Source organism: Pararge aegeria, chromosome 1, assembly GCF_905163445.1.
Source record: "Pararge aegeria chromosome 1, ilParAegt1.1, whole genome shotgun sequence".
Classification (NCBI taxonomy): Eukaryota; Metazoa; Arthropoda; class Insecta; order Lepidoptera; family Nymphalidae; genus Pararge; species Pararge aegeria.
This window is the reverse complement of record NC_053180.1, coordinates 4,513,914-4,535,893: the sequence shown is the minus strand read 5'-3', so window position 1 is coordinate 4,535,893 and position 21,980 is coordinate 4,513,914. Positions and strand designations below refer to the sequence as shown.

Sequence of the window (21,980 nt, the reverse complement as noted above, 5' to 3'; positions counted from 1 at the left end):
CCAGACAGTATTAACTGGGTTATAAACACTTTTTTCGGTGGGAAAGTAGAGTTCAGAATCAGCAAATATAATACATACCAATAGATAAAGTAAGTTATTCTTTAACTACATTCTATGTAAGTACAAAAATAAATACCTTAAATGTCGGATTAAATCCTCGTTCTTCAATAATATCTGCCCCAAATGACGTCATTTGGAAACAACCATTGTATTTTTGAGTGTTTGCAAGAAAGTGGCGTGATTTTTGTGTTTCGCCACAAAGCAATGAATACAATGGCTCATGTGGCGGAGTCAACAACGGTAATTTCACTTTACCATTAAGGCAGCATAATCCAGCCGTTTCTCCGGAAAACTTTAATGCACCACAATACTCACAAACAACGTCCATTTGCCCAATACAAACGCTAGGATGCAAGCTGTAATCATTTCTGCAATCGTATCGAAACGCTGCTCGATTCAAATCAGCACTTGATAAATATCTTGTTCTGCGTCGCAAATTATCTATTTGTTGACCTCTGTTGTTCGCTCGACGATTCCGCATTGCCAACCGAGCTGTTTTAGCGTGCGTTCAGACATGCGGGAATCGTGCGTTTACGAATCGCGCGGTTTCAAACCGCAAAATTGTGATGCTATTCAGACACGCGCGGTTAGTATGCGATTTCGTGCGGGTAAAGCGTCAGTTTCAAAATGGAGGTCGACGAAGAAGTGTGTTTACTGTGGTTGCTCCTTAAAAAAAAGAAAAGAAAAAGGCGGTATTGGGTGCATCCAATATTACGTGACCGACTAGTACATGGTCAGTTCGTAACATTATATCCCAAATTAAGAATGTATGATAACAAATTTTTTGACTATTTGAGAATGTCAATAAAATCTTTTGATGAACTAATTGAACTGATCAGGCAAGATATTTCATGCTCTGAAACGCATTTGAGGCCAAGCGTGTCACCGGAAGAGAAACTCGTAATAACTTTAAGGTAAGATTTATTTATTGTTCTTCAAAATCAGCATAAATATTTTCTATAACTGTAGAGGACTGAGAGCCAGAACTAAATTGCGATGGTGACGGTGACGGTGCCGGAACAGGAGGAGATGATCCAGATGTAGTAAAATATCCTTGCGGGCTTGTATACTGTTGTCCTTGCCAATACGTAGGTGTGATCTGCTGAGTATTGTAGCGAAGAGGGGGTGGTAAGCTTTGTCCTTTTTGTATCACTTGAAGTAATTCAATTTTGGTTGCTAAACGCCTATTTTCTGGTACTTTTCTGAGTTCTTTATATAACGACAAACAAAAGAGTTTGTCGTCATCTTGCTTGGTAATACTATTTTCTTGAAGTTCATTCTGAAAATGTTTTCGTGACTCGATACTTTTTTCTATTAAAACCGCTATTTTTTCTTCTGGCACTTGTGTTTTCTTACGTTTAGGGGGACGTATTTCAGTGGCTTCGGTTGCATTGGCGTTTAGTTCACTTGTCTCCTCACTTTGCCTTTCATTCTGTTCTTCAATATTAGTTGTAGTGTCTTTATTACTTACACTATTCTGCAGGAAAGATAATCTTGAAAAATACATATATCGGGCTCCTTTACGAGCACCTGAACCAGAAGGAGTTGTTTTTTCTTTTTTGTATTCTTTATTGTAGCAATCTCGTATATTTTTCCATTTTTTTTGGAGTTGTGTACCTAAAAATAATAACATTATTAATAATATTCTTGTTTCAGATATCTTGGTACGGGTTGTTCATTTGGAGAACTAAGCTACAATTACCGCCTAGGAAAATCGACGATTACTGGAATTGTCCGCGAAGTATGTAAATCATTGTGGAATAAGTTGGTAAACATAGTCATGCCCGAAGCGACTGAAGATATCTGGAAGACAATAGCACGAGACTTTGAGAGATATGCAAATTTTCCAAATTGCATTGGTGCTATAGACGGCAAGCATATCCGAGTTATAAAGCCTGTTGATTCGGGTTCTTTGTATCATAACTATAAACATTACTTTTCCATAGTGCTCTTAGCACTTTGCGACGCCAACTATTGCTTTACTTATGTTGATATTGGGGCTTATGGCAAAAGCAGTGATTCTGCTATATTTAAAAATTCGGTTTTTTATAAACGCCTGACAGAAAAATCATTAAACATACCAACACCTAAACCAATATCTAATGTAGACCTAACACCAATGCCTTATGTTATAGTTGGAGATGAAGCCTTCGGCTTAGCAGAAAATTTAATGCGCCCATATTCAGGCAAATGTTTACCATATGAAAAAAGGATTTTTAACTATAGGTTATCGAGAGCCCGACGTAATATTGAGTGCACTTTTGGTATTTTGGCGAACAAATGGCGCATCTTTCATAGGCCTATAAATGTAAACATAGATTTTGCCGAAGATATAATAAAAGCTTCTTGTGTTCTACATAACTATGTGCGGACTAGAGATGGTCTAAAATTTAAAGATACTTTATATAATGCACCCATGACTAATCTCAATACCTTGCATGCGGGAAGAGGGACACCGTCATCTTTGAATATCAGAGATAAATTCGCTCATTACTTTGTGAATGATGGGCGTGTTCCATGGCAAGACACAAAGATATAGCTGCAACTAACATACCGTACTTGTAATGTTTAGGTACATAACTAAATGTAAACAAACGAAATATGGTAATACCGTTGTGACCTTCATTTGAAAAATGCTCGAAATGTCTGCATAAAGCAGCCGAAGTTTGTTTATATTTATTTAAGTACCTAAAGTATACGGAGAGTATAATATACGCTTCATAACAATAATTATAACATAATTCTGTCAATTATTTTTTGGTGAATAAACCTACTTACTTAAAATATTCTTTTTTTCCACCGTGTCTTCGCAATTTCCAAATATCTCCACCAACTCTTGCCAAGCTCGGTTCTTGATAATTTTATTTGAGTAATCATCACACTGAATGTCCCATATTGCAGGTCTCTTCTCCACCTCATCAATAAATAGTTCAGTGTCGAAACGATCCATGGCGAACTCGCGAACAGTGACGTGCTCACCGCGCGGTATCCGCAACGCAACTGAACGCGAAGTAAAGACTCCATAGTAATAGAAACGCGCGGGAGCAGCGCGATTCTATTTTCTGGCGGTTGGGTTGCGGTAACCGCGCGGCTTGATTAACCGCGCGGTTATGTCTGAACGATTACTAACTAACTCATATAAATAAGACCCGCGCGATTTCCATGCGATTCTATAATCGCGCGGTTCCCGCCGTGTCTGAACGAGCGCTTACGGGCTGCTTCACTTTGCTCTCGTGATTGAGAAGCACGAAGTCGAGCCATACTATCGCGGCGCTGTTCACGTGCAATTTCTTGTTCTTCTTCAGTCCTTTCATTTACAGTATTTCGTATTCTTCTTGCATTACGGCTTTGTCGGGAAAGATTCGATCGTCTTACTCGCGGCATTATTAATTAAACTTCACTTCACTTCAATTCACCTAAAAATTTATTTCAAAACTCAAATTTTCAACCATACCGAGTTTTATAGTTCACTTCACTGTTTATACGAATGGGCAATGGCACTATCATTACATTATAATTGTTATTCATTTATTTAACAGAAATAGTTTGAATATTGATTTCTTACAAATATCAAATTGTCATCTATACGTCATTACATAGCTGTCATTATACGTCAATTACATAGCTATCATTTGCGTTTTGTTATTCCAAGTCTGATTCTTTTTTGTTATAACACGTTTTATAGTGACTGACGTTTCATGTCAAGTCACACGGGAACGCTGTCGAACGGGATGAAAAGTATCTTATGTCCGTCTCCTGGCTCTAAGCTACCTCCATACCAATTTTCACCCAAATCTGTTCTACCGTTCTTGAGTTATAAGTGGTGTAACTAACACGACTTTCTTTTATATATATAGATATAGGAAGTATCCTGATAATTTTTTTGAATATACGAGGGCAAGTATAGAAACTTGTGGTTATATACTCGGCCATATTCATTAAGACTTGAAAGCTAAAGTTAATTTCAAGGAAAATGTTTCACCTCTAGAACAGCTGTTTCTAACTTTAAGGTAAATATGTAGATGAATAAAAATATTAATTTGTTCATCACTAAGTATTTATTTATGTACCATAGATAAATTATTAATCACAAATTATGTACAATAGACAAATTATTAAGTTTTTAACTTTTTGGTAAAATGTAAATTTTTAATTATTTGTGCCGTAGTCAGAAGGCGGAGGTTGAGTGTAATAGCCCTGATAGCCTGGATATTGATTGAGACTAATTTCGTCCATCAAAGCTTGAGTGAATTTGTTTCTCAGTCTCATTTTCTGTAAAACGTTAAGCTTCTCCATTTCTGGTAATAGACTCATCAAAAAGTGATAGTCATCTGACCTGGGAATGTCTTTTTCTTTACCAACTGCTAAGTCAGCTTCCAATAACTACAATTTTTTTTCTCTCTATGTCTAAATACTCAGCACGGATTTCAGTGGTTTTCAATCGCTTTCGGGAGGAGTTTTGTGTTTCATTTTCTCTTAAGGTGGTAGCATTAGTCTGTACCTGAAGTCCTGATGATTGTGGAGTCGGCGGTTGCTGTGGCGGGGAGGGTTGATGGCACTGGTGAAACCGACGGCGGAGGCGGCGGTGATTCGAAGAGTGACGACGACAATTCTTCTGTTAGATCTTGAGTTGATGTATCTTCATCTATTAAGTTATTCTCTCCCACGGTGGGCAAATATTCGTCTTTCAAAAATGAGAATTGTTTAAAATACTTCCACTGAGACTGATAATCTGAACCTTCATCTCCAGACCTTAACATAGGTACTTTTTTGAGTTCTTTCCGGTAGCCGTCTTTTCGGTTCTTCCATTTTTTCCTTAAACTATTATCTGAAAATTAAAAGTAATTACAAATATTTTTATGGAATAACAGCTTTTTTTATTTGCGATAGTCCCATCATTAACTCATAACCTCATTACTAGTAATATAAATATGCATAAAATATAAAGTTATGGATGGACGGATAAATAGCTAGACGTAATATCACATTAAAATTTAGTATTATAATATTACCTACATTTAGTAAAATTTTTGGAAAAGCTAGGTCATTAATAAGTGCTTTTTTATTTCAGGTTTCTTGGTCACGGTGGATCATTTAGGTCTCTGGCTCAATCTTACCGATTAGGACGAAGTACAGTTGCCAAAGTAATTTATCAAACTCTAGAAGCTATTTGGCAAAATTTGGCCCAAATACATATGCCGCAGCCAACCTGTGATAAGTTAAAAAGTGTAGCAAATTTATTTTTTTCTAGATGGCAATTTCCTAACTGTTTGGGTGCGATAGACGGCAAACATTTCCCCATAAAAAATCCACCCAATAGTGGAAGTGCATATTATAATTATAAACATTTTTTTTCATTAGTGCTACAAGGAGTGTCAGATGCAGACTACAAGTTTATTATTGTAGAAGTTGGCGGGAAAGGCAAACAAAGTGATGGAGGCACTTTTCGTTTTTCACGATTAAATAGATTATTAACAGAAAATAGATTCAACGTTCCACCGTCACAAAGATTACCTGGTTCAAATCTGAATTTGCCATACGTGTTAATTGGCGATGAAGCCTACCCTCTTAAAAATTATTTGATGCGCCCACATCCCTCCGGTGGTTTAAATACGGAAAAAAGAATTTTCAACAAAAGATTATCCCGGGCAAGAGTCACACTTGAGTGCGCATTTGGTATTCTAACTAATAAATTTCGTATTTTTACGAAAAGTATAGAGGCAGACAAAAAGCACGCAATATTGATTATAAAGGCTTCGTGCCTGTTACACAATATTATAAGAGAAAGAGACGGAGACAGAGATGAAGATTTTCAGCAGTTTTTTTCCCAGTTTGAAGACTCAAATAGTCACAATAGCGAACGCAGGTCAAGACGGAATAATCGAGCTACGATTCAAGCATCTAGAATACGAGATCAATTCAAACTTTATTTCAATAACCCAACCCAAGCATAGGTAGGTAGGTATCTATGAAATCGTGAATGTCTATGATATTAAATTGCCGTATCTTGTTTAATTACTCGTAAAAAATAGGTAATAAATACTTACCACTACTACCAGGAAATTGTTGTTTTATTTCGTCCCACAATTTTTTTACAACATGCCTATATTTATGATTTGGATGTTTTGACATCCATATTGCGGGTCTACTCAGTATTTCATTAATAAATTGTTCCACATTCATTATTTTAAGTTAAAAACGCGCGATAGAAACAAAATTATTTGTTTCGGTCGTGCGATGCCTGAATGCGTCCACCAATGCCACCGCCCGCGCCGTTCTGAGCTGTGGCCGCCTCGATACTGCTACTACTTTGTTTCACTCGCACACTGCGCAGCCCATCGCCGCCGTGTACCGCGCGTCTCTCGGCTGTGGCCAGGCGGTAAGAAAGGTAAGGGTATTCCCCTCAATATTACTTCTATACGATAGGTCCAACTTGAATAACGTAATAATAATAATAACCAGACAACAGACACGCAGGTCTGTTGTCTGGTTATTCAAGTTAAAACACGTACACACACAAACACATACTCCCACACACACACACACACGCACGATCGCTGCTGCTTGTGCAGTTTGTTTTGCCGGGATAAAAAGTAACCTATGTCACTTTTCAGGTCCTCAACTATCTAAAAAACTCTATCTAGTGTATCCAAAAAACCACGTCAATCTAAAACTCCGTTGGGTGGGTTTATAAAGACAGATGCGGAAAAAATAGCGATGCTAACCTGTAGGAGCTGTTTGCTTTTCTGGGATAAAAGAAGCCTATGAGCTATTCCAGACTATATATCTCTGCTAAATTTCAGCCAAATCGGTTCACTCGTAGTGGCGTTAAAGCGTAACATCCATCCATCCATCCATCCTTACAAACGTTCGAATTTACTCTTATAATATAAGTAGGATGGTACGCATGCATTCGATTGTTGTCCTATATGCCTTGGGACTTGCTCTTTTCTGTGAAGAGTTATGTTTTTTATCTCCGACAATAATTAGCAAATCTTGATTAAAATTAGACAATACATGCTTGATAGAATACACTTTCAAATAAAAATAGATTTATCAAAATCGGTTAAAATTTAACGAATCTATGAAATAAAATTGATAAAAATTTACATCCCATTTCCCGGAGGACACTTAGGGTCCGTTCACACAGACCGGCTCGGAGAGCATCGGCCTGCTTTTTTCTTTTCACACAGACCGGGTCGTATACGCTTGGAATTGGCCGGAGCGGAGCCGCCAACTATTTCACATCGACCGGCTGGAAGAGATCTGAAAGCGGGTGCGGTTGGATGTGCTCGGAGCCGGTCGGATGCGCTCGGAGTCGGGTGGATACACTACAAAGGCAGTGCCAGTATTCCGCGCAGTCTAAGTTTTGTTTTCGGTGTGTTAACGTGTGCTTTTCGAAACATGGATTTAGATAGCTCCGACGAAGAAATATATTTGTTAGCAAGATTACTTGAAATAGAACATAGGAAACGTAAGCGCAAGCGGAAACAAATATGGGTAAAACATATTTGGAAAAACAGACTAATCCATGGGGAGTTTCACACCATTTTCGAGGAATTGAAGAGAGATAGCCTAAAATTTTATGAGTATTATCGTATGGAATATTGGCAATTTTTGAAATTGACAGATTTGTTAAGAGTACATATAACAAAAAAGACTACAAATTATCGTTGCACCATTACAGCCGAAGAAAGGTTAACGGTAACTTTAAGGTAAATAAAAAACAATTATTTATACTAATCATGTTATTTAGATCACAAAATCACAGCCCTCCATTTATTAAGCATTGTTTACGTTAATGAAATGTAAATTACTTATACTAATCATGTTAAATAACACAAACATCTAAATAGATCACAAAATCACAGCCCTCCATTTATTAAGCATTATTTACGTTAATGAAATGTAATTAAATAGTACAGATTTGTGTGTGTTTAATTATTATTATTATAATTATTATTGTTTTTGATTGTTTATTATTTTGTATTTTGTGTGCTGGTATTGTACCCGTAAGTAGTCTGATCTGGATAGTTTTGAGGAATATAGGTTTCGTTTGACACTAGGTAAGTAGATTGATTAGTCGATGGCGGTGAATTTATAGACAAAGAATAATTCAAATCTGTACTATTTTCATACAGACTGAATTCAGCTTCATTAACAATGTTAAACACGCGCCTTTTAATTCGTGCTTGGACTTCTTTTGGGAATGTTTCCACTGTATCTGACATAGACAAAAAAAAATTACGTAATGCCTTGTCACGGGGTGTAGTATTTCTTTTTTCTTCAAGATACTCTTCGAAAACCGTAGCAACATCTTTGCTTAAGCGTGGTCTCTTTTTCGAGCCAGAAGTACTTGCAAGCGATTCAACTTCAGAATGGTCAGAACGTTTAGATGATGTCGATGGTGGTGGTATTGGTGTGCCAGGCTCTGAATCATCCGATGATAATGTTACATTAGATATTTGGTTTCGATTGCGAAAAAATGGTATTATAAAAGAAAGTTCTTTTTCAAATTTTATCAATTTGGACGTAGTTGCACCATCGCCACTCTTGCCTTTTCGGTTATAATAGGCTTTTCTGAAGTTATCTCGCAGTTTCTTCCAACGATCCTGGCACTGCGTCACTGGAAAGAACAGAAATGAAAAATTAATAACATAACTCTTTTTTATTTTATAGTTCGTTTTGGTACGGCAGTCTTATATTTCTATTTTGTGTGTTTGTTTTATTTTTACAGATTCCTCATCACTGGTTGCAGTTTCAAAAACTTGTCATTTAATTTTCGAATGGGAATTTCTACAGTTCATTCAATTATTCATGAGACAATCAGAGTAATTTGTGATGTTTTGATGCCCATAGTTATGCAGATGCCAGATGAAGAAATGTGGGAAAAGGTTTCACGTGATTTCTTTAATATTTGGAATTTTCCTAACTGTTTGGGCGCTATAGACGGAAAGCATGTCAATATACAGGCACCAGATAATAGTGGAAGCTTATACTATAATTATAAAAACTTTTTCAGTACAGTGTTACTAGCTGTGGTCGACGCGAAATACAGTTTTTTAATTGTTGATGTCGGATCATATGGTAAAAATAGCGACGGCGGAATTTTACAGAATTCAAAATTTTGGAAAAAACTCAACACCAATAAGTTAAAGCTGCCCCCGAATTTCACAGCAATATAAATTTATTAACAGCAATAACAGACAATAATAATGAAAACAGTTCTAATAGCGACGCAGTTCTAACCACAAGGAATAAATTTAAGGATTATTTTTCATCAAGTGGTGCTTTAGATTGGCAAGATCAAGTGGCTACGCGAGTTTCTTAAGTTATATTTAATAAAAATTGTCTACTACATAAGTATATTCTAACGATCAGATACTCAAACGAGTTTTTAAAGTAAGGGCGCATTTAAACTCATGTTATTCCTATTTTGACTTTGAATCTAACACGTCGCAGCACGAGTTTAAGAAGCCCTTGCTTTAAAATTCGTTTGAGTATCTGGGGGTAGGTGTAAAACAATGAAAACCTTACTTACCACTTATTCCGAGACATTTGCTAATTTCCTCCCATGCATTGTCTTTCATTATCCGATCGCTATATGATGGCTTGGTTATGTCAAATAAACACTCATATTTTGACACGAGTATTATTAATTTTTCATCATTCATCTTTTCGTACAAGTACGCACAACTATTACGTTCAAATGTTGCTATCAAAATGGCGGTCGGCGCGGCCGCAGCGGGCACGCAATCGGAGCCGATCGGCTACGCGATAGAGAAAGAGCACGCAATCGGAGCCCATCGGCTGCGCGAGCGAGAAAGAGCACGCAATCGGAGCCGACAGGCTGCGCAAGCGAGAAAGAGCACGCAATCAGAGCCGATCGGCTGCGCGAGCGAGAAAGAGCACGCAAGCGGAGCCGGTCGGCTCCTTTTATTACTTCACACGAAGCGCGTTCAGGCATTTTTAATGACAAAAAAGGTGCAAATGCAAAAATAAACTTTACTACAATCACTCAAAACACTGTTTCCAACGTGATAAAAATCTGCTCTCCTCTCCGAGCCGGTCTGTGTGAACGGACCCTTAGGGTCAGCGCAGACAGAGAGGAATAATCCTCGCGCGGTCTCGGGCATTTTTTTACGGATCGTGTATGCTCGAGCATGCGTGCGACCGCGCGAGCCTGCGCGAGTAAACCGTTCTGGGTTAGAGCCTGTCCAGATGAGGCGTTTTACGCGCGTTCCTACGCTGGGAGGCATTCAGTTATAAACATGGACACAGCGGTTGTGTTGTGGCTTGCATACTGTCGATGGAAACGTCGTAAACGAAGAGAAAGTCGACGATTTAACGTGCATCCAATTCTACGTGACAGAATGACGCATAGTATGTTCATAACATTATATCCAAAGCTCAGAGAACACAGCGAAAAATTTTTCAACTACTTTCGAATGTCAATAACATCTTTTGATGATTTACTGGAAATTATTCAAGAAGATTTAACTCCATGTCAAAATTATGTGGTACGGGATACTGTTTCTGCAGAAGAAAAACTCGTGATTACTTTAAGGTAAGTGATAATTTTTATTGTTTTATTATAAAATGTATGAATAATAGTTTTGTAATTTAGAGGTACTTAATACTTTTAATTATTTTAATATCAACCTAACTTTTGTACTTTTGACGTAAGAAAGAATCAATTTAACAAAAAATTATGAATCATTAAAAAACATTCTAACAAACTAGTAGGTTATTTAACCTTAATTAATTATTGTATAGCTCCATTAATTCAGATTCTTGCGAATCTTGTGTAGATGCCGGTGATGGTGTTGTTGGAAGAGTGTTTTGGGCGAGAGTATTCCGTGGCGTAGTGAAATAACCTCGATTATAAGTTGCAGGGGACAACGAAGATGTTAAAGATTCTGTTGTGTTATATCCTGTTTCTTCAAAATAATCTCTCTGTCCACGTTGTGTTAGCCCTACTTGGTAATGATATTGTGTAGAAGGTTGGTAGGCAGATCGAACAGCTGAAGGTTTATCATACATGGTTTGTTGAGCTTGAAGCACTTTCATTAATTCAATTTTTGTTTGAAGTCTGTTTTCCTCTGGTATTTTAATAAGCTCCTTGTGTAATGACATGCAGAATAATTTGTCATCATCTGACTCCATTTGGTTTGATGTCTGTGGCTGATTTCTAGATGTTAAATTTTTGTTTATGATGGCGAGAAATTCTTCATCAGCTGCGTTCAGCTTTTTTTTCTTTTTCACCTGACTAAGCGGAGGTCTCATTACATCTTCCCCATCGCCAGAAAATTCTTGTTCTTCAGCTGTTACAGACGTGGTGTTGATATTGCTTTCAGTAGCTTTATTCCGTGTCGATCGTTCGAGGAACATCAAACGTTCAAAATAAATATATTTGGCTTTGCTGGAGGCTCCTGATCCAGACGGTGTGGTTTTCATCTTCTTCATTTCTCTAACAAAGCCATCACGCAATCCTTTCCACTTCTTTTGCAATGAAATGCCTGAAATCAATAATAAACGTATTGAAATGGTCAAAAGAAATATTTATGTTTGTATATGTATAATTTTTTGTATCTACAAAATAAATAGAAAAATACAATTACAAATAGTGCTATTTAAAGGGTGACCGGTAATTCAACCTATTCCTTGAAGGAGGTTAAACTAGGGATCATTTGCCACAAATTAACCCATATCTCCCAGTTGATAAAGGTTAATTTGTGGCAAATGATCCCTATTTTAACCTTCTTCAAGGAATAGGTCAAATTACTGGTCACTCTGTATGCAGACATGCATATAAATACATGAATATAAATAAATACTGTACATATTATAAGAATTTAATGGACAATATTTAATAATATTAACTTTTTTTCAGATATTTGGCCACAGGATGTTATTTTGCGGACCTGCATTATGCCTACAGACTAGGAAAGTCTACAGTTATCGGAATAGTACAGAAAACCTGTTACGTTATGTGGCAAAAACTACAAAATATAGTAATGAGAGAACCCACGAAGGCTGAATGGGAAGAGATTTCAAAACAGTTTCAAAAATATGCAAATTTCCCAAATTGCATCGGTGCCATCGACGGCAAGCATATCCGTATTATAAAACCCAACGATTCTGGGTCTCTTTTTTATAACTATAAAAATTATTTTTCGACTGTTTTACTGGCTGTATGCGATGCAAATTATTGTTTTATTTCAGTAGACATCGGCGCATATGGAAAAAGTAACGACTCCTCAATTTTTAAAGACTCAGTTTTGTATAAAAAACTTGTCGAGAAAACTTTAGATATTCCAGATCCAAAGCCAATATCGCAAACAGATTCAACTCCCTTACCCCATGTGATAGTAGGAGATGAAGCGTTCAGTCTGTCTGAAAACATTATGCGCCCTTATTGCGGTAAATCTCTAACAATCAAGAAAAAAATATTCAACTACCGCTTATCCAGAGCCCGGCGTTACATTGAATGTTGCTTTGGTATCTTGGTAAATAAATGGAGAGTTTTTCATAGACCGTTGAATGTAGACTTAGAGTTTGCAGAAAACATAATTAAAGCTTGTTGTGTTCTTCATAATTACGTCAGGTTAAGCGATGGTTATAGGTATGACCACACTCTGTACGAAACATCTTTGAATAGTTTGAACACTGAGGTAGTAAGGCCTAATGCAAGATCGCGAAATACAAGAGACAAATTCGCGGATTATTTTGTTAACGAAGGCAAACTCCCTTGGCAAGATAAAATGCTATAGTAAAATTAATGTTATCTAAGAAATAATATTATTAAATAAACTATCGTTTACTTACCTAAAGCTTTTTTCTTTTCTTGGGAATCGCCAGGTTCACAAAAAATTTCGACTATTTCTTCCCAGTTCATACGTTTTATTACTCTATTGAAATAGTCTGAAGATTCCATATCCCATATGGCTACTCTTTTTTCAATTTCGTCTATAAAAAGTTCAGTATCGAAGTTATCCATTTTTAGTACGTCCACTCGCTACAGATTCGCGCGTAGTACTGGACGCAGTAACGGCGTTCGAGTACCTCGACTCGCGCGTTCTACGCGCGTAGAACGCGCGAGTCGAGAGTCTCGCTCGTTACCGGCGTTTTACGCGCGAGTGAGGAAACGCGCGTCATCATCTGGACGGAATATATGTAGCTGTAGTATCTCGGGAACGCGCGAGTGTCTACGCGCGCGTCGACTCGCGCGTAAAACGCCTCATCTGGACAGGCTCTTACCTCACGCCAGTTTGTCGCGAAAGTTCGTCAACGATGGTGGACTGGGATATGATTATAATTGCGCTTTTGGCGGAAGAAGAAGAAATGGAAGAACATATTAATAAAATAAGGCGCCAGAAAGTCAGACGAAGAATATGGGTCGAGGAATGTTGGCAGGAAAGGTGTAGTTATGGTGAATTTAATACACTTTGTACAACTTTACCATCGAAAGGAGTTTTGTTTTATGATTACTATAAAATGGATTATGAAAAATTTCGAATGCTTGTGGAAATTTTACGTCCATATATTCAAAAGAAGACCACTAATTATCGTTCAACCATTTCTATTGAGGAACGCTTAACCATTTGTTTAAGGTAAGTAAAATATCAAATGTAAGGTCATTTGTTTTTTATTTATTGAATTAAGTATTTAAAAATCAGAACATTTTTTAGATACGAGAGATTTCTCATGTTGGAAAAGAAATTAAGTACTAATATTTTTCAGATACAAAGGGTATACGGTGATGTTTAGATAAAATAGCGTTGTGGTTAACTCTTTCAAAACCACAATCGTATAAATCAGACAAAATATAGGTGAAAAAGAATTATTTTTCTTAAAGTTCTACCCTTTATATCTGGAAAAAGCTAATACTTTGTTAAAACTAAAAATACAACTGGATTAAGCGCGTACTATTTTTAGTTTAGATCTAATAGTAAGTAATACTTATTCAAAATTATGTGCATTATCAGAATCTTCAGTCGAATAGTTCGTTTGCCTTAACAAATATGAGTTACTTGTATCTAAGGACGTATAGTAACTTTGCATAGTTGGATTGTCTGTGTTCGTAGTTATATTTTTAGTAGTATAGGACTTTGTTATAAATTCAACTGGCGGACTTTCTTGAAATTGAAATGATGTACTCGGAGCGACTGATGATGGTACATACGTTGTGTCTTTAGTATTATCTACAGTATATACTGTAGTAGGATTTTCAATTGAAGAACGTGATTCATCAAAAGGTAGAGTTCGATTAATATCATGCTTAGCGTAAAATTTTAATTCCGCATCATTAACTATTTTAAATACGTCTTTCTTTATTTCGGCCTGAATTTGCTCTGGAAGTTTTTTTACAGTGGAAGCCATTGTCTTAAAAAAGATATCTACAGGATCTTCGGATTCTTTACTAAGGAGATATTTTTCTAGAATATCTGATGCACGTCCCCGATTCTCCTTCGGTTGTGAATACGAGTAACTAGACATTTGGGATGATGGTCGTGGGGAGTTATTGTCATTGTCCAGGCTCAAAGTATCTGATGTTTGTGTGTCTTCTTCTGGCGATGAATCTAAATTCGACGTTTGTTGTCTATGCTGCAAATGTGGTTTGAGGAACTCCAACTGCCTTTCATACTTTATTGGCCGATGCTTTCCACCAGCAGCACCACTCTTGTACTTTCTTAAATTTACAGCCTTTCTAAAATTGTCCCGTATTGATTTCCAATGTTTTTGACAATCTGAAACTAATAAAATGAACAATAAATTTACTTGTATTATACTTACTTTTAGCTACCCTAATAGGTCAAAAACATGATAAAGATAATTTTACTTTTTTTTTCAGATTTTTGACTGTAGGCAGTAGTTTCAAATCCTTGGCTTTCAACTACCGCGTGGGTTACAGCACAGTTCGGTCAATAGTGTATGAAACTTGTGCTGCAATTTGGAAAGTATTGCAGCCTATTGTCATGCCGAAGCCAACAGAGGAGACTTGGTCGCAAATTGAAGAAGGGTTCAAAAATATTTGGCAATTCCCGAACTGCATTGGAGCACTGGATGGCAAGCATGTACAAATACGATCGCCCCATAGCAGTGGAAGTCAGTTTTACAACTACAAGAAATCATTTAGTACCGTATTGTTAGCCGTTGTAGACGCAAATTACAAATTTGTTATAGTTGATGTTGGTGCATACGGCCGCAATAGTGATGGCGGTATATTGTCAAATTCTAAGTTAGGACAAAAATTAAATAATACACTTCATATACCTCAGAATAAGTGTTTACCATCCACAAATAAAGAAATACCACACGTATTCGTAGCCGATGAAGCATTTCCGTTAACCAATAATATAATGAGACCTTTCCCTGGAAATGTCATTAGAGGTGACGAGCAGAAAAAAATATTCAATTATAGACTGAGCCGAGCCCGACGCATGGTGGAGAGTGCATTTGGAATAATGGTACAGAAGTATGAAGTTTTTCAAAGACCACTAAAAGTGCAACCTCATCTAGACAAGATCATACTTGCTTGTACTTGTTTACACAATTTTCTTATTGATGAAAAATATATTCATACTCAATCTCACGAGTCGAATCAATCTGAAATTATATTTCAAGATTTTGAACAGCTAAACGAAGAAGAAGAAGACGGAAGTAATGTAACTGAAAGTATGAAGATACGAGATGAATTCAAAAAATATTTTAGTTCAGAAGCTGGGTCTGTTCATTGGCAAGACAATATAATAAATCGACCTTGTTAATTCATAGTAAAATATGTTTTAATTATTATTTTTTCATTCATTTCATTCGAACCTCGGACCTTCTGAATGGAAGTCCGATGCTCTAGCCACTAGGCCACCGATGCTCCGCTCCGCTGTACTATACCTGCATAAAACAATTACACTTAATAGGTACCTACCTGGTTTTCCCATTTCTTCGGATATTTATTCCCACGCATTCATCTTTACTACTTTGTCACTATATGTTCTGTTCGATACATTAAATAAACATTCATGCAATGATACCAAACATATTAATTTTTCTTCGTCCATTTTACTGTTCGTTATGTAGGTACTTCGGATTAAAAAATGACGTCCACTCTCTTTAAACTCAGTGGTAACACTGAAAGTACCCGTTCCGACGCGGGCGCCGACTCGACGCCGCGCGGGGATTCCCGCGCATCCTCGAGGACGCGCGAGCATTTTTATAATAATAATAATAATAATAATAATAAATCTTTATTTGGAACAGTTAGGCATCTTTTCCATTACACGGTTGTTCAAACGTACGGTGTGTAAGCCGTACGGTTGAAAAAACGTGCTAGCTTGTACATGATACGGCAAAATCACCGCGCGAGACATTGGTAAGTACTGGCTAGTAGCGCTTTTTACTCGGGCTGTGTAGGACGTGCTGCGTCATGAATTTTCTTACGAAAAAAAAGATTATAGTTGCTTATTACATATATAGGAAAAAGAAAATAGAAAAAAAAAGGGAAGTAAGGTTTTGGATACATCCGATTTTAGAAAAAAGGGAGGAATATGGCGCGTTTCATACACTTGTCAAGAATCAATTGAGAGAAGATGAAGACAAGTTTTACAATTATTTTAGAATGCAGAAAACTACATTCGACAACTTGCTCCAAAAATTATCCCAGGAACTAAAACATCAAGATACTTTTATGCGAGAGAGTATATCGCCCGCAGAAAGATTGGCTGTAACTCTGAGGTAAGTAGGTACAAAATTAAATGACATATTTTAGTTTAAAATTGTTTATTGCACACAAACAAAATTATTACATGTAATTGAATTTTAATAATTATTAATTTAAGAACAAGTAAATCAAAAAATACACTACGCTGAAAATGCTACTCAAGTGCGGTACTAAAATCGAATTCGTCTTCAATAGAAACTTGAGAATCTGCCGAGATACTTTCCGCATTTACACTATGTACAGATAATTGTGATTCGGGTCGGTAGTGGATTGGCTCTAAACCAGAACCGTGTCCAAAATCATGAGAAGACGTCTGTGGACGACTTATTCCATAGCTCGATCTAGCAGCTGTAGAATATCCATATGTTGACGATTGCGCATTTGAGGATGCTGTACCACTTAAATATCCTTGATGGCCTTGATCCCATTGGTTTCTTGATGTAGGTATATACTGAGTACACTGTCTTTGTTGAATATTTTTAATTATTGAAATTACTTGAAACTGAAAGTCTATCATATTTTCATCACTGAACTTGTCAACTGTATCAGCGATTCCCATAAAAAAGTTCATACTACGGCTTTTCTTTTTCTCATCTCGTTCTGCTGAATCCATAAACTTCATAAACCTAATGTCAACTTCACTTAGTTCATTTTTTCTTTTTTTTTTAGCCCTTTGCGTCTCACTCCGTTCAGTGTATCCCGAGCTTGATTGATTCGGGACTGCACTATCAAAATTTTCATTACTGAGGCTAGAATCATGAACATGTTCAGTCATGTTAGAATCGGTCTTGCGATGCTCAACATTTTTTTTTAGGAACATCATTTCATCATAGAACATATATTTTCTTATTTTTTTTGCTGAAGAACCAGACTTACATTCATTAATTTTTTTGTCATATTTTATCCAGCTATCTTTCATATTGGTCCACTTCTTCATCACCATTTGCCCTGAAAATAAATAAATAATAATTATTAAATTCAAAATTTATGAAAACCCCCGACCTAAACTGAATCGACCCCGACCTAAAATGGGGTTTTAGTATTTGAACCTGAACCGTTTTGTTTTATATTTCAGGTATCTAGCAACAGGAGATACCTTTACTGACCTATACTACAGCTATAGAATTGGAATAAAAACCATAAGTTGCATCGTACGTGAAGTATGCCACTACATTTGGTTAGAACTGTATAAAGAATATATGAAAATGCCATCTAAAGAAGACTGGCTACACATTGCAAGCAAATTTCAAGAATCTTCCAACTTCCCGCTGTGCTTAGGAGCGGTCGATGGAAAACACATCAGACTTATTAAGCCAATTGATAGTGGCTCGATGTTTTTAAATTACAAACATTTTTTTTCTATAGTTTTGATGGCAGTAGTAGATAGCGATTACAACTTTATATTTGTTGACGTTGGCGCCTACGGAAAGGAGTGTGATTCCAGTGTGTTTAAAGAGACCCCATTTTGGAAAAATTTAACAAACAACGGATTAAATCTACCCGATGCAACACGTTTGCCTGGAATTGACTACGATTTGCCATATGTGTTCGTTGCGGACGAAGCCTTTGCTTTGCATTATCACTTGCTTCGTCCATTTGGTGGTCATCAGCTTGATCAATTAAAACGTACATTTAACTACAGACTCACAAGAGCGCGAAGATTTGTTGAATGTGCGTTTGGCATTTTATCCAATAAATGGCGAATTTTTCACCGGCCAATGAATGTGTCCATCGATTTGGCAGTTGATATTGTGAAAACATGTTGTGTTTTGCAAAATTTTATACATAAGCAGGAAAACTTTCAGTTTCACAATGCGAGTGAAAATGAGTCCACCCTTGATTCAGAATCGGAACTAATCCAGTTACCTATCACGAATGCAGTTCGCGGAAGTTTGGCGGCTAATGAAGTTCGCAACAGATTTGCACAATATTTTGTATCTAACGAAGGTCGCCTCTCCTATCAAAACAACTATGCATAAGTAAAAAGTTAATAATTAAATATCTGTAACTTACCAAACTTGTTTTTCTCATCACCACTTAAATCTTCAAATGTGGGCTGGAAATGAATAAATATTTCTTTCCAGGAATCATATTTAAGCCGCTTATTTTTATAATCGTCGATGGTCTTATCCCATATTACAGGCCTTTCTTGAATCAACGTAATTAATAATTCTTGATTTATGTTCATTTTATAATAAAATCGCGAAACAGCGTATATAAGCGGTCACGAATCCGTGCGTACGTCCGGCACCGTCGACACACCCCGATAGACTGCCATACAACACTGGTGAAAATCACGCCGTGCGTAGACGCGGCGCGCCGAGGGGCAGTCACGGCGCACGCGGCCGCGGCGCCGTGCCTTGGCGCCACCGTGCATGTCGACAAGCTCATATAGTGATCCATACCACACTGACGACCGTGCCTACACGCGGCGAATTAACCGTAGATTTTCACGGCGAGAAACCGTGTAATGGAAAAGAGGCCTTACAATGGCACTTAAAATACTAGCAAGGGTGGCACTGCAATAGTAAAAACTGTGCTGCATGTACCACCGCCCACCTCCGAGTTATAGTACAGCAATTATACAAATGTTCCGTTAGATTTAGTGTGTGTGTGTGTGTGTGTGTGTGTGTGGGCGTGTGTGTGTGGGCGTGTGTGTGTGTGGGCGTATGTGTGTGGGCGTGTGTGTGTGTGTGTGTGTGTGTGGGTGTGTGTGCGTGTGCGTGTATATTATAGATACTCGTACGTACTACAGGGTGTCATATATTTGATAGAATGAACTCTTCCGTTTGATCATAGCTCATTTGCAGTAGCCATGTAGTAATTTTCGTTTTAGCTAGATATTTAGTCATAGGATAGATATTTAATTTTTTATTCATCTTGTTATATATATAGGGAGCTAAGAATGAATGTTGGTGTTTAAAGAAGGATGTTCGAGGCTTGTAAATGATACGACAAACAATGTCGCTTCTGCGTTTGTTAGCGGGGAATGTGGGGTCAAATGTAAGGGATGAATGGATCTTGAGGGTAATGGACAACAAGAATAGTTGACGTACTGTAAGGACTTTATAGGATTCATACAGTAGGTGAGTTGGAAAACGGTAGGATTTATGACCCATGACTTTAAGAACCGATCGCTGGGCCCGTTCAAGATGAATTATATGCGTTTTTCCGATTCCTCCCCACACAGATATGCAGTATGAGAGGATGGATTGGCAAAGGGCAAAATAGATTGTTTTCAACAATTCCGGTTTAATTATGTTCCTTAATTTCTTAAAAACCCATACTAGTTTTCTAACGCGTCCAACCAGGTGAAGTACTTGTGGAATCCACGATAACTTTTCATCAAGTATGATTCCCAAGTACTTGATACTTTCTACGCGGTCAATTTGTGGGCAGGTGCAGGTGACAGACTGAGTGTTATCACAATTATGAACTTTAAGAGTATTTTGAGGTAAGGTTATCCTCGGTGAAATGGAAAATGCTATATATTTGGTTTTGTTTACATTAAGCGTTAATAAATTTAATTTTAACCAATCAGTTACATTCTGAAGGCCTACTTGAGCTACCGAGTATACCTCGTCCCAACTATCTCCCTGAAATACGATGGCTGTGTCATCTGCGAATGAAAAGATGTTACCGTTCCTGAGGCTAATTTGACATAGTTCATTTACGTAGATCAAGAAGAGAGTCGGACCAAGGATACTACCTTGGGGCACTCCATAAAGTATAGAGCAGTCATCACTAAAGTTGTTATCAATTTGAACCTTTTGTACTCTGCCGGTCAAGTAACTATTAAAAAGATTTGATGATGTGCCACGAATGCCAATCGAGTATAATTTCTGTAAAAGGGAGGGTACAGAAACGGTGTCAAAAGCCTTGGCTAGATCAATAAATATAGATAGGCATTTTTGTTTACGATCAAGATTATTAGAGACAAGATTGACAAGTTTAATAACAGCATCTTCTGTTGACCTGCCAGCCCTAAAGCCAAACTGGTTGTTTGATATTAATTGGTAATTGATTAAGTATTCGTTTAGTCTTGTATGTATAAGTTTTTCAAGAATTTTGGAGAGGGCTGGCAGAACCGAAATTGGGCGATAATTACTCACAACATTTTTGTCCCCGCCCTTGAATATCGGATGAATAATCGCTCTTTTTAGTGCCTTAGGAAAAATGCCCTTTTCGAAGCAAAGATTGAAAATGTATGTTAATATTGGAACAATCCTGTGTCTTATCCTTTTTAAAAGTGATGAAGGAATATTGTCCCAACCCGTGGCACAATCGTTTTTAAGATTTTGTATTATTGTTTCAATTTCTGATTCGTCTGTGGGTAACAAAACAAATGAATTAACACATATGGAATTGTTGGGAACGATAGGCATAGTATTACGACCCTGGAGAGAAGATATAATATTCTCAACTGAGTGTTTGCCAACATTCGCGAAGTAGGAATTAACTGTATTCAAAGAGTCAATAGGGGTTCCTTCTATTGTTAAAAGCTGACTTGAATTGTGTTTTTTATTAGAAATATCAGCTATTCTTTTGATAGACTGCCAAGTCTTGGCCGAGTTACCACTACCTTTTTGTATCTCCGACTGTTCGTAAAGTGCCTTGAGCTTTTTTGTCAGTCTGTTACAAAAGTTTCTATACCTTTTATATGTTGTATTAAGAACTTCATTATTTGGAGTTTTGCGGGCTTTACGGTGGAGCTTATCACGATTACGTATGCATCTTACTAAACCAGGGGTTATCCATGGTTTGAGTGGTCGATATTTACCACTTAATGTGACCTGAACAGTATGTACTTGAATTTTTTGTGAAATAGTATTAATAAAATTGTTAACTAAAGTGTCAGGATCTTGTGATCCCTGATTGACCGAAAAGTCTATATTTTCTAAATCCGCCGCCACCATGTCCCAATTTGTTTTAGTTTGAGAGCGTACAGTTTTTGATTTTGGACGTCCTGTTTCCATACAAAGTAATGTAGGGAGGTGATCAGTAATGTGCGTATCAAGAATAAAAATAGGGGGATACGATGTTGATTTCAATAAGACATGGTCAAGGCAATTTAACTCTCGAGTAGGATGAGTATGACCAGGTAAAAAACCTAGTTCTGAAGTTAAGTTTAGGTAACGAGAGGCATTATTGTTTAAGATATTTGAAAGTTTTATGTCAATATTAATGTCTCCGGTTATAA

General features: G+C 37.1%; 5 protein-coding genes and 1 pseudogene across 5 annotated transcripts; 3 read left to right on the top strand and 3 right to left on the bottom strand.

Annotated features, from left to right (window-relative positions):
- Positions 1 to 562: 562 nt before the first annotated feature.
- On the top strand, positions 563 to 3,271 carry LOC120624949 (protein ALP1-like). Its single transcript, XM_039891792.1, has 2 exons — positions 563 to 974; positions 1,717 to 3,271. Exons 1-2 carry the CDS (start codon positions 688 to 690, stop codon positions 2,597 to 2,599), a joined length of 1,170 nt encoding a protein of 389 aa, XP_039747726.1. The 5' UTR covers positions 563 to 687; the 3' UTR covers positions 2,600 to 3,271.
- Positions 3,272 to 4,209: 938 nt separating this feature from the next.
- LOC120627360 lies at positions 4,210 to 10,091 on the bottom strand (annotated as a pseudogene).
- A 730-nt stretch (positions 10,092 to 10,821) lies between these two features.
- Positions 10,822 to 13,307, bottom strand: LOC120627282. The gene is made up of 2 exons (XM_039895264.1): positions 12,889 to 13,307; positions 10,822 to 11,579 (listed from the first exon to the last, which is right to left on the bottom strand). The coding sequence occupies exons 1-2, from the start codon at positions 13,058 to 13,060 to the stop codon at positions 10,822 to 10,824; spliced, it is 930 nt and encodes a 309-aa protein (XP_039751198.1). The 5' UTR covers positions 13,061 to 13,307.
- Positions 13,308 to 13,332: 25 nt separating this feature from the next.
- On the top strand, positions 13,333 to 15,830 carry LOC120627217. The gene is made up of 2 exons (XM_039895135.1): positions 13,333 to 13,673; positions 14,915 to 15,830. Exons 1-2 carry the CDS (start codon positions 13,354 to 13,356, stop codon positions 15,828 to 15,830), a joined length of 1,236 nt encoding a protein of 411 aa, XP_039751069.1. The 5' UTR covers positions 13,333 to 13,353.
- Positions 15,831 to 16,328: 498 nt separating this feature from the next.
- Positions 16,329 to 18,792, top strand: LOC120625601 (protein ANTAGONIST OF LIKE HETEROCHROMATIN PROTEIN 1-like). The gene is made up of 2 exons (XM_039892669.1): positions 16,329 to 16,794; positions 17,856 to 18,792. The coding sequence occupies exons 1-2, from the start codon at positions 16,487 to 16,489 to the stop codon at positions 18,757 to 18,759; spliced, it is 1,212 nt and encodes a 403-aa protein (XP_039748603.1). The 5' UTR covers positions 16,329 to 16,486; the 3' UTR covers positions 18,760 to 18,792.
- Positions 16,791 to 19,248, bottom strand: LOC120625607. The gene is made up of 2 exons (XM_039892682.1): positions 18,794 to 19,248; positions 16,791 to 17,728 (listed from the first exon to the last, which is right to left on the bottom strand). Exons 1-2 carry the CDS (start codon positions 18,966 to 18,968, stop codon positions 16,935 to 16,937), a joined length of 969 nt encoding a protein of 322 aa, XP_039748616.1. The 5' UTR covers positions 18,969 to 19,248; the 3' UTR covers positions 16,791 to 16,934.
- Between the last annotated feature and the right edge of the window lie 2,732 nt (positions 19,249 to 21,980).

What these genes read in the sequence shown, in the direction of transcription:
- LOC120624949 (XM_039891792.1), top strand. Translation starts at nt 688, where the DNA reads ATGGAGGTCGACGAAGAAGTGTGTTTACTGTGGTTGCTCCTTAAAAAA. An exon ending in AAACTCGTAATAACTTTAAG is followed by an intron (nt 975 to 1,716) that starts GTAAGATTTATT and finishes TTCTTGTTTCAG; the next exon opens with ATATCTTGGTACGGGTTGTT.
- LOC120627282 (XM_039895264.1), bottom strand. Translation starts at nt 13,060, where the DNA reads ATGGATAACTTCGATACTGAACTTTTTATAGACGAAATTGAAAAAAGA. An exon ending in AGAAAAGAAAAAAGCTTTAG is followed by an intron (nt 11,580 to 12,888) that starts GTAAGTAAACGA and finishes TATTGATTTCAG; the next exon opens with GCATTTCATTGCAAAAGAAG.
- LOC120627217 (XM_039895135.1), top strand. Translation starts at nt 13,354, where the DNA reads ATGGTGGACTGGGATATGATTATAATTGCGCTTTTGGCGGAAGAAGAA. An exon ending in CGCTTAACCATTTGTTTAAG is followed by an intron (nt 13,674 to 14,914) that starts GTAAGTAAAATA and finishes TTTTTTTTTCAG; the next exon opens with ATTTTTGACTGTAGGCAGTA.
- LOC120625607 (XM_039892682.1), bottom strand. Translation starts at nt 18,968, where the DNA reads ATGAACATAAATCAAGAATTATTAATTACGTTGATTCAAGAAAGGCCT. An exon ending in TGATGAGAAAAACAAGTTTG is followed by an intron (nt 17,729 to 18,793) that starts GTAAGTTACAGA and finishes ATTTATTTTCAG; the next exon opens with GGCAAATGGTGATGAAGAAG.
- LOC120625601 (XM_039892669.1), top strand. Translation starts at nt 16,487, where the DNA reads ATGAATTTTCTTACGAAAAAAAAGATTATAGTTGCTTATTACATATAT. An exon ending in AGATTGGCTGTAACTCTGAG is followed by an intron (nt 16,795 to 17,855) that starts GTAAGTAGGTAC and finishes TTTATATTTCAG; the next exon opens with GTATCTAGCAACAGGAGATA.